The following is a 12,774-nucleotide window of genomic DNA, read 5'->3' on the forward strand; positions in this document are numbered from 1 at the left end:
AGGTTTGATTGTTCTGTTCACTTAAACATGGGTATGAGATGGTGCACACTGCTCTGCGCTTTAATACACACCGATTAGACACACTTCAGATTTTAGGTAGTGTAGCCCTTGGAAAATGTCCTTGCTTTGACCCCCCAAAAAAAAAAAAAAAAAAAAAAAAAAAAAGTTAATGATGATACAGTTGCTACTGAAATTATAATATATAATTTTTTTTTTTTTTTTTTTTTTTTTTTTTTTTGAGTTTGTTTTTTTTCTTCTTTTTTTGTAAATTGTAAATCCAAAGAGTATGTGTGTAGTGTTGAGATGAGTTAAATGATAGAAATGCCTCAGGATTTGATTGCAGGATGGACTGTACTGGATGTGTGTACTGTAGCGTGTAGATGCAAGGACGTTACCGTGTCTCCGTATACCACTGTGTTTCAGTATTATTTATACACTTGTACCTGTGCACTACAGCTTTACCAAAGAAACATATGGCTTCATATCCATAGATAGTCAGCATTGTCTTTGGGGGCAAAGAGAAAGGAACTCTAAAAGTTCACTGGCTGGCTACAGATAACTAGACAACTCGTCTCATTCTCTTTCTTTCGCCGCGTATCTCTCTTTCTTTCTTTCTTTCTTTCTTTCTTTCTCTCTCTCTGTGTGTGTCTCTGCATCTGTCCTGGCGTGGGGGTCGGGGTAGGGGGTGAGGGATCGGGGTGGGTTGAGTTTAGCGTACGTACATCGGAGCCTTTCGTGCCTGACGTTGTGCATAGCAAGCTGGCCTGGCCCACATGTGCCTTCTCTTTCTCCATCTCGTTCTGTCTTTCTTCCCCTCTTTCTGAGGCTTTTCGTGTCCTCTTCATCATTCTTTATTCGTTCCTTCGTCTCTTTGTCGCTTGTCCTTTTTTTTTCCCCATCTTTCGTCACTTCTTGTGAAAGTAAAGGATGTGCGTGAGGCCCGACTCCACCTTTGGTATCTGGTCACTGATGATCTCTACCAGCATCTCAGGAAACTCCACCTTCAGAGCCTGAGACTCACGGAAGGTGTAAAAGCAGAAGTCCAACAAGTTTCCCACCAGCTGCGAGGATACAAAATAAAGTGGGATTAGAGGTCTAATAAGAAATAAATAAATAAATAAATAAATAAATAAATAAATAAATAAATAAATAAATAACCCAGAAAAAATGGATAAAAACACAACAGAAATAAAAGACATCAATGTTGCAGAACATAAATATAAATATCTGTCAGGTCATATGGCACTTCACACTGGGGAGGACGGCCATTTTGGACAAGACTTTTTTCTGCTTACATCATGCATGGCATCCAGTAGCTTGGTGAGCTGGAAGAAGCGCTGCCATGTCTGTCCCGAGTTGTTTGTTGCTTTGCCCACCGAACGTCGCAGCTCCTTGATGTAGTTCACCCTCATCTCCTCAAACGCCGCCTGGTTCTTCAGGCCATCCTTGGGCACTGAGAAAGAGCACAGAAAAGACATTAATACAGGACATTAGACATGTTTCCACAGTGATTTTACTCCTTCTTCTCCTCCTACTCCATCTGCTCCTCCTCCTTCTTCTCCTCCTACTCCATCTGTACCTCCTCCTACTTCTACTCCTCCTTCTTCTCCTCCTACTCCATCTGTACCTCCTCCTACTTCTACTCCTCCTTCTTCTCCTCCTACTCCATCTGTACCTCCTCCTACTTCTACTCCTCCTTCTTCTCCTCCTACTCCATCTGTACCTCCTCCTACTTCTACTCCTCCTTCTTCTCCTCCTACTCCATCTGTACCTCCTCCTACTTCTACTCCTCCTTCTTCTCCTCCTACTCCATCTGTACCTCCTCCTACTTCTACTCCCCCTTCTTCTCCTCCTACTCCATCTGTACCTCCTCCTACTTCTACTCCTCCTTCTTCTCTTCCTGCTCCATCTGCTCCTCCTCCTTCTTCTTCTCCTCCTACTCCATCTGCTCATATTCCTCCTCCTTCTCCTCCTACTCCATCTGCTCCTCCTCCTTCTTCTTCTCCTCCTACTCCATCTGCTCCTCCTCCTCTTTCTTATCCTCCTACTCCATCTGCTCCTCCTCCTCCTACTCCATCTGCTCCTATTCCTCCTCCTTCTCCTCCTACTCCATCTGCTCCTCCTCCTTCTTCTTCTCCTCCTACTCCATCTGCTCCTCCTCCTCTTTCTTCTCCTCCTACTCCATCTGCTCCTCCTCCTCCTACTCCATCTGCTCCTATTCCTCCTCCTTCTCCTCCTACTCCATCTGCTCCTCCTCCTCCTTCTCCTCCTCCTACTCCATCTGCTCCTATTCCTCCTCCTTCTCCTCCTACTCCATCTGCTCCTATTCCTCCTCCTTCTCCTCCTACTCCCATCTGCTCCTCCTCCTCCTTCTTCTCCTCCTACTCCATCTGCTCCTCCTCCTTCTTCTCCTCCTACTCCATCTGCTCCTCCTCCTCCTTCTTCTTCTCCTCTCACTACTCCTTCTTCTCCTCCCACTCAATCTGCACCTTCTACTTCTCCTCTTCCTTCTTCTACCACTCCTCTTATTACTCCTCCTCTTCTTCTCCTCCTACTCAATCTGCACCTTCTACTTCTCCTCCTTCACCTTCTTCTACCTACCCCTTTCTACTCCTCCCCCTTCTCCTCCTACTCCCTCTCCTCCTTCTCCTCCTCCACAGTGACGTTGATCAGATACACCACTCTCTCAGAGCAGCCTGAGGATTTTTTTCTTTCTTTCTTTTCTCCTTTATGCTGAAGTTGAGTCTGGACTGAACAGTGGAGTGACCTGAATATTTCTAAAGGGGATAATTGAAGTCTGTCCTTGTTCAAATGAGAACGATGTTCAGCTTTTTCAGCAGCGAAAGAGAAATGCTTCAATATTTATGCTAATCGATGACTGACAGCTCGCTATTTATAATGCAGTCTATTTAGAATTCAGCTTTCTTGCTGTTTCTTGGAAGCCAAAAAATGGGGACTGTATCCAGAAACCTTCTTCTTCTTCTTTCATTTTTGAATTTGACAAATTAGACCAAACCAAATCTGACTGATGTGCTCATATTTAGTCTGGGTTCTGATTACTGCATTAGCTGTACATTTAATTATCCTTCAGAATAAAAGTTCAGGTACAAATACCTGATTTTTATAACCATTCCACATGGAAACTCACATTTCCTGGTGAAAGAGATGTAATAAAATACACCACTTATGGTATGGAATAACTCCAGCCATGAGAAACTGTAGCTAAGAGCGTAGCATACAAGCCACTTATCCACCACAGGAATTATAGCCTAGTCTACAGACCTGATGTCAACAAATCACTCAATATAAATAAATAAATTTATAAATAAATAAATAAAAATAGATTCCTAAAACAACGTTCAAATATCTTGAATTGAGTCGAATTCATCTACAATTTCTTCTTATAAAATGACAATAATCCAGACCTACGTTTATTCTACCTATTTTTAGACGGATTGAAATATTTTTTTTTAAATGTAGCTTTCATTTTTCATGATTATAATAGCTCAATTGAAATTAGGCATTTATAAATATGCCTAAATTAAGTAGTATATATATAAAAAAAAAATTGAATCGAATAACATGAACAAGATTCGTTTCCGTACATCCAGCATGATTTGAGGCGTGTACGCAAAACAACAGATTAAATACAATTAACTGGTAATTGTCTGTACACTACAGAGATGCATTGTGGGAATTACAGAGTGCACTGGATATCTACACTAGGGATTTAAACATCTAGTTAAATGTAACGTTGTCCGAAACAGCGGATAAGTGACGACCGAATGGCCGCAAACTTTCAACCTTTTTAAGCTTTGGCGATTTTTTTGATTAATTTTTTATTTACAGATAAAACGAAAATGTTAAAAAAAAAAAAGTATGTTATATTTAATGAAAAAAAAAATGATAATGGATGTTAATGTTCATTCATTCATCTTCTACCGCTTATCCGAACTACCTCAGGTCACGGGGAGCCTGTGCCTATCTCAGGCATCATCGGGCATCAAGGCAGGATACACCCTGGACGGGGTGCCAACCCATCACAGGGCACACACACTCACATTCATTCACGCAATCACACACTACGGACAATTTTCCAGAGATGCCAATCAACCTACCATGCATGTCTTTGGACCGGGGGAGGAAACCGGAGTACCCGGAGGAAACCCCCGAGGCACGGGGAGAACATGCAAACTCCACACACACAAGGCGGAGGCGGGAATCGAACCCCCAACCCTGGAGGTGTGAGGCGAACGTGCTAACCACTAAGCCACCGTGCCCCCTGGATGTTAATGTTAATGGATAAAAAAATGAAAATGTATGTTATATTTAGATTCATCCTGAAGCTTCAGCTTACTATCAGACATCTGTTATGGTTTTGACACAAAGGAATAGTACAGCACTTCCTTGTCCTGTCATCTGTTTTTGTCATCAGATAGAAGCAGAGGCTAAATATATATTAAAAAAAAAACTACAGTCTCTAGTTCTGTGGCTCTGTTCGGATGAACTCGAATGCTTTTTGCTAAATAATTGACATTATTTCCGTAATTCGATAAACAAAATCCAGACCCTGAATGACATCTTGATTTGTTTTGACATTAATTGTTTTTCATGTCTTAAGCAGCATTATCATGACCCCGGGAAAATTCCTTAGCTAGTTAGCTAGTTAGCTAGTCGTCTGGGATATAGCGTAGATTTTAAATGTACATAGAATTTGTGTAGACTTTAAATCTGTTTAGGAATTTGTTTAAGTTCTGTGAATATTTTAAATAAAACGTCAGCGTGTATGCGCGTGAGTGTGTGTGTGTTGCTTCCTGCAGAGATGTGATCGCTCTAGTGTTCCTTCTTTTGATTGACAGGAACATGTTGAACCCCTTGTCACCTCTCGCTCTTTTTTCTCCTCCCTCACTGACCCACATCTCACAGCATCGTTAGCCTCCAGCTGGTATTTAGGACTCGGCTGATGTGATTATGAGCTGCTAAACTTTGTAGCCATCATAAGAAGTTCTACAGGGTTATTTATTTCACTTTCACCCCTCCTTTCTGTCAGTGCTGCCAAGGCTCTGTTAGTCAAAGCCCTGGATGAGGAGGATAAAGAGGAAACTGTGACCAGCTGACTGTTTTTTTGGATTTTATAGTACAGACGATGGCATGCTGGTGTAGGACAATAATCAGTAGCTCTGTGCTGAACTCCTTTATCTCTAAGGGAGATTTAGAGCAGGCAGAGTTCTCAGTCAGTCTAACGATCTTTATATAGGATAACAAAATAAATAAGCGTTTTTTTCCTTGCGGTTAAATTTTGCACTGCAAACATCAACAACTGCTTTAACTTGTCATTGCTGTGACCATGTGTTGGTTTAAGTGAGATAATTCACAGCTTAGGCAAACATTTATAGCCACATTTAACGTCCACATAACAAGTTTGTTCTTCGTCTCCCTTACATTACAGGAGCTATAAAAGAGTCTTTGTCCTGTCACAACCCTAACACCCCCTCCCCCCTTCTCTCTCTCTCTCTCTCTCTCTCTCTCTCTCACTCACTCTCTCTCTGTCTCTCTCTCTCTAAATTCACCACATTATAAAGTCTCCGCATGAGAAATCACTATACAGTTGAGGCCAAAATTATTAGCCCCCCAGGAATTTTGGAACATTTTCCTAAAGATCTTTCCAATGTTTGCAGCATTGATAAAACTTGATATAATCAAACATTCGCCAGTGCTATTTAGTAGCTTTTGGTACATTTTGGAATATAAAATACATTTTTAGGCTTGCTTTATAATCAAATATAGTGAAAATGGGGTGGTCAAAAATATTAGCCCCTTGTGAATATTTGCTTTCAAAACACACCCAATTAATCAATCAGCTTTCAAAACACACCTAATTAATCAATCAGCTTTCAAACCACACCTGTGCAGTCAATTGGCTTCCTAACAACACCTGGGCATTCAATCAGCATTAAAGGACTCCAAGGAACAGGGCACTTGAACACATTATTGGGAGAGACTACTTTTACTCACCATGCCAAAGACAAAGGAAATCAGTCTTGAGCTCAGAAAGAAGATAGTGGAGGCTCATGATAAGGGGGAAGGCTATACTGCCATTTCCAAGCTTTTCACAGTGTCTAGAACCGCCGTACGTTGCATCATTGCCAAGTACAAGGAGACAAATTCTGTAAGAAACAAACCTGGGCGTGGTCGTAAGCGCAAGATTTCAAGAACCCTGGAGAGGAAAATAGTCAGAGATATCAGCAAGATGCCCCAGACATCTGCCAAGATGATTGTTGCTGACCTGGCCTCTTCTGGAGTTGATGTTTCAAGGAACACAGTTGTGAGGGCTCTTCATCGTGGTGGGCTTCAGGGCCATCGTCCCAGAAGAACCCCTTTACTCAAACAGCGGCACATCACAGCTAGACTGAGGTTTGCCCGTGAACATTTGAAAGGTAAAGATGAGTTTTGGGAGTCTGTGCTTTGGTCTGATGAGACTAAACTGGAACTGTTTGGGCACATGGATGTTGCTTATGTTTGGCGAAGAAAGGGTGAGGCCTTCAACCCTAAGAACACAGTTCCCACAGTTAAACATGGTGGTGGGAGCATCATGCTGTGGGGCTGTTTTGCAGCTTCAGGCACAGGGAGCCTTGTTCGGGTGCATGGCATCATGAAAAAAGAAAATTATGTTGACATTTTGAGGGATAATATGCAGAAATCTGCTCGTAGTCTAGCCTTAGGTCGTCGCTGGGTCTTCCAACAAGACAATGACCCAAAGCATACATCGAAATTGGTCCAACAGTTCCTGAAGGATACCAAAACAAAGGTCCTGGAGTGGCCCGCACAGAGCCCAGACCTCAATCCTATTGAGAATCTGTGGCGAGTGCTCAAAGTGAATGTCCATGCTCGGAAACCACGTAATTTGGACCAGCTGGAGCAATTTGCAATGGAAGAATGGGCTAAAATCCCTCAGGAAACCTGTGCCAACCTAGTAAAGAACTACTCTAAGAGGTTGTTGTCAGTTGTGGCTCAGAAAGGGTTCACTATTGACTATTAATGAACGGGGGCTAATAATTTTGGACGTTTCATTTTTGCCCTTTCTTGTTTCAACTCACTATTTCAATTAAATATCCTAATCAAACTTAGTGGAGATTTTGTCTTTGTTATTTTGGAAACAAACACACTATAAAACACTTGTTGTTAATGGTCATTTCCATGGAGAAATCAAGAGTTTTGTCTAATTTCATAAGGGGGCTAATAATTTTGGCCTCAACTGTAGCAACCATAACATATCAGAAGCATCACCTTCATCTAATGAGAGCTGTGTTCTCAAACCTTGTTAGTTCAGTCTGAAAAACGTCGCTGATAAAATGTCCGTTCTGATTGGTCAAATCAGGTCTATACCAACACACTGTCCTAATACCTTATCGTTTCTATGGCAACAACTCTTACAGGGACCTGAGGTGTGTCCCAAATGACATACTATGTAATACTCACTTACACTACACACTTACACTACAAGCTTACACTACTCACTTACACTACTCACTTACATTAAACACTACTCACTTACACTACACACTACTCACTTACACTACACACTTACACTACACACTACTCCCTTACACTACACAGTACTCACTTACACTACTCACTTACATTAAACACTACTCACTTACACTATACAATACTCACTTACACTACACACTTACACTACACACTACTCCCTTACACTACACAGTACTCACTTACACTACTCACTTACATTAAACACTACTCACTTACATTAAACACTACTCACTTACACTACACACTACTCACTTACACTACACACTTACACTACACACTACTCCCTTACACTACACAGTACTCACTTACACTACTCACTTACATTAAACACTACTCACTTACACTATACAATACTCACTTACACTACACACTTACACTACACACTACTCCCTTACACTACACAGTACTCACTTACACTACTCACTTACATTAAACACTACTCACTTACACTACACACTACTCACTTACATTACACACTTACACTACACACTACTCCCTTACACTACACAGTACTCACTTACACCACACACTTACACTACTCACTTACACTACACACTTACACTACACACTACTCCCTTACATTACACACTTACACTACACACTACTCCCTTACACTACACAGTACTCACTTACACTACACACTTACACTACTCACTTACACTACACACTTACATTAAACACTACACACTTACACTACACACTACTCACTTACACTACACACTTACACTACACAGTACTCACTTACACTACACACTTACACTACTCACTTACATTAAACACTACTCACTTACACTACACACTTACACTACACAGTACTCACTTACACTACACACTACTCCCTTACACTACACAGTACTCACTTACACTACACATTTACACTACTCACTTACATTAAACACTACTCACTTACACTACACACTTACACTACACACTACTCACTTACACTACACACTTACACTACTCACTTACACTACACAGTACTCACTTACACTACACAGTACACACTTACACTACACACTACTCCCTTACACTACACAGTACTCACTTACACTACACATTTACACTACTCACTTACATTAAACACTACTCACTTACACTACACACTTACACTACACACTACTCACTTACACTACACAGTACTCACTTACACTACACAGTACTCACTTACACTACACAGTACTCACTTACACTACACAGTACACACTTACACTACACACTACTCCCTTACACTACACAGTACTCACTTACACTACACACTTACACTACACACTACTCACTTACACTACACACTTACACTACACAGTACTCACTTACACTACACACTTACACTACACACTACTCCCTTACACTACACAGTACTCACTTACACTACACATTTACACTACTCACTTACATTAAACACTACTCACTTACACTACACACTTACACTACACACTACTCACTTACACTACACAGTACTCACTTACACTACATACACAGTACACACTTACACTACACACTACTCCCTTACACTACACATTTACACTACTCACTTACACTACACAGTACTCACTTACACTACACAGTACTTCCTTACACTACACAGTACACACTTACACTTACACTACTCACTTACACTACACAGTACTCCCTTACACTACACAGTACTCACTTACACTACACACTTACACTACACACTACTCACTTACACTACACACTTACACTACACACTACTCACTTACACTACACACTTACACTACACACTTACACTACGCAGTACTCACTTACACTACACACTTACACTACACAATACTCACTTACACTACACACTTACACTACACACTTACACTACACACTTACACTACGCAGTACTCACTTACACTACTCACTTACACTACACACTTACATTACACATTTACACTACACACTACTCACTTACACTACACATTTACACTACACACTACTCACTTACACTACTCACTTACACTACACACTACTCACTTACACTACACACTTACACTACACACATACACTACACATTTACACTACACACTACTCACTTACATATTTTAACCATAACTGGAGGCTCTTTCCATAAACGCAAAAAATCCAACCACCTCCTGACAGAAAACCTCAACATGTCAACAAACTCATGTTTATAAATCTATTTTTACGCGAAACGTCCGTCGTTAAAGTCGTTGTATGAGTGTTACTATAGCAGCGATAACATATTATCAGAGTTGCACTTTAATTCGAGAGAATTCACCGAGACGTTTTTTTGTGCTATCAAACTTATTAAAACGTTACTTCATTCTGATCAACACACGTTTTTAGATGTTTAAGAGAAATCCTTGTAGAAAAATCAAAAGATGTCTGAACATCTGTTCAAGCCATTTGCTTCATTTCAGAAGTCTCTGACACAGATAATGAATCGAGACGGTGGCGTAAGTACACCCCTGACATGCCATGTTAATTGTTGTCATCTGTTAATGACTAACGCTCAATACGATCTCAATTAGTACACTGCTTCATCGCATCTGCACAATCGCTTCCTACTGCTTTCTGAAAATAAGAGCTTTCTATTATTGGAAAGCGATGTGCATGTGTTTAAATAATCCGATAAAGCTGTGTTCATTTTTAACTCATTAAACACTAGCAGAACTTTGAGACTTGTGAGACTCGGCTGTATTTTATTGATTCGTTTTAATGAACGACGCAGAGACGTGAGATGCTGTAGATCTCAGACTGACCTCCACTACACTCTGATCTCCATCAGAAACCTCTTCTGAGCTCATCGACTGGAAGATTTGACTCACTGCCAGTGCTGAATATTTGTGACTCGGGAGACACCAGACATGTTTGTGTGACTGGACAGGAAGTGTCAGAGGAACCAGATGAATTATTTTTTAAATCCTACATTTATTTAGATATATTGCTATAATAATATATAATTCCTTATATTCCATCTCGCAATCTTTGTTCTTCTGAAACTGGTCTTTTAACTGTTCCTTTAACTCGTTTAAAATCGATGGGAGATATGGGCCTTCTCTTCACTAGCTCCAAAACTATGGAATTCATTACCAACTGAGATAAGGCAAGCAACATCTCTTGGCACTTTTAAATCTCTGCTTAAAACTTCTTTTTTTAGGGTAGCTTTTAATTTGACTAATTGTAATTTTACATAGTGCCTATTTTCTTGTCTATTTTTGTTGCTTTAATTTTAATCTTTATATTATGTGTGTAATTTTGTTGCTTTTATTTTGCTTTTGTAAAGTGCTTTGAGATGTTCTTTTAAAGGTGCTATAGAAAATAAAGGTTATTATTATTATTATTATTATTATTATTATTATTATTATTATTATTATTATATACAGTACATCATAGCCTATATTTTTCCACTATATTAATATTTATTTATTTAAAATCACTTTATAGACCACATCGCTGTTGAAATCTTAATCCTGATTGGTCAGAAGGTCTCGAATAATTTCCACCAATATAACAGCAGAAATGCAGCCGCAAAGCTAATCGGGTCTATATTAATGCCCTAGTTCAAAGATTGTATATTGTTGCTATAGAAACAACTCGTACATGGATTTGAGCTGTGTCCCCAAATGACGTACTACACACTACGTACTTACACTATGCACTATGTACTTATGTGTCTAGTGCATGAATGTTAGAACGGTAGTAACACCTCATATGGTATGAGTTTTTTTTACTAATCGGTTATATCAGCTTATATCATACCCTGTCTGGTAGCCCCGCCCACTGCATGGTGCTCTCTGTATGTAAACAATCTTGCCAATAAAGTGCTTTAAATTTTAAACCGAAAGAGGGAGAGCGAGAGCGAGAGAGAGAGAGAGAGAGAGAGAGAGAGAGAGAGAGAGAGAGAGAGAGAGAGTGAGAGAGAGAGAGAGAGAGAGAGAGAGAGAGAGAGTGAGAGAGAGAGAGAGAGAGAGAGAGAGAGAGAGAGACAGAGAGAGAGAGAGAGAGAGAGAGAGAGAGAGAGTGAGAGAGAGAGAGAGAGAGAGAGAGAGAGAGAGAGAGAGAGAGAGAGTGAGAGAGAGAGAGAGAGAGAGAGAGAGAGAGAGAGAGATTTAATAAGATTTTAATAAAGAAAAGAAAAACATAATTTAATAAATAAATTGCCTTTGTTTATAAGTAATAACCCATATAAGGACACGCAGGCAATTATTAAGTACTAAAATAAATGAATCAGCCTCATGGTGGAAACTGCACTCAGATCTCAGGACTCTGCCCGACTGCATCACGACTGCCACCAGGGGGCGAATGTTTTGAGTGAATCTCGTGAGCACTTCTGTGGAAGCAGCTCACCAAATGAATGTGTAATATTAGCTTGTGTCACCATTACTGATATCATCCAGCTGAAAGAATCTGATACGAGCTGTTAGCATTTCTGACAGTGAAGCATGAAAAAAAAAACAAGAAAGAGACGCCTGTCAATTCCAGTCTTCAACAATTCACACACATAGCACATAGCATGAAAGGTCATGACCTCATGAATCCCTCTCTCCCGCTTCCCTTCTCTTTTCTACTCTCCTCTCTTCTGTCTCCTTTCCTCGATTCTGTCTCCTCTTTTCTCACCCTCTCCCCTTCTTTTTCCTAATTTCTCCTCCTCTTTCCTCCTCTCCTCTCTCTTCTCTCCTCCTCCCCCCTTTCCTCCTCTCCCCTCCTCTTTCCTCCTCTCCTCTCCTCTCCCCTCATCTTTACTCCTCTCACCTCCTCTCTCCTCCTCTCCCCTCCTTTCTCCTCTTTCCTCCTCTCCTCTCACCTCCTCTCTCCTCCTCTCCCTTCCTTTCTCCTCCTCTTTCCTCCCCTCCTCTCCCCTCCTCTTTCCTCCTCTCCTCTCCTCTCCTCTCACCTCCTCTCTCCTCCTCTCCCCTCCTTTCTCCTCCTCTTTCCTCCTCTCCTTTCCTCTCCCCTCCTCTTTCCTCCTCTTCTCTCCTCCTCTCCCCTCTCTTTCCTCATCTCCTCTCACCTTTTCTCTCCTCCTCTCCCCTCCTCTTTCCTCCTCTCCTCTCCTCTCCTCTCCTCTCCTCTCCGCTTTCCTCCTCTCCTCTCCTCTCCGCTTTCCTCCTCTCCTCTCCTCTCCTCTCCTCTCCTCTCCTCTCTTCTCTTCCTCTCCCTGCACACGTTCCATTTTGAGGGAAGTGGAAAGAAGAAGCAGCAGTTGGAGCACAGCCTGGATCTTGGCTGGATTTTATTAACTACAGCAGGGCT

General features: G+C 41.0%; 1 protein-coding gene across 1 annotated transcript in view; it reads right to left on the minus strand.

Annotated features, from left to right (window-relative positions):
- Positions 1-223: 223 nt before the first annotated feature.
- nr3c2 (nuclear receptor subfamily 3, group C, member 2) overlaps positions 224-12,774 on the minus strand; it is a 120,276-nt gene continuing 107,725 nt past the window's right edge. The window contains exons 8-9 of the mRNA XM_060873132.1: positions 1,296-1,453; positions 224-1,061 (exon numbers count right to left, since the gene is read on the minus strand). Coding sequence (XP_060729115.1) covers positions 906-1,061; positions 1,296-1,453 — 314 coding nt within the window. The 3' untranslated portion in view covers positions 224-905. The remainder of the gene's footprint in view (positions 1,062-1,295; positions 1,454-12,774) is intronic.

Source organism: Tachysurus vachellii, chromosome 6 (assembly GCF_030014155.1).
Source record: "Tachysurus vachellii isolate PV-2020 chromosome 6, HZAU_Pvac_v1, whole genome shotgun sequence".
NCBI lineage: Eukaryota > Metazoa > Chordata > Actinopteri > Siluriformes > Bagridae > Tachysurus > Tachysurus vachellii.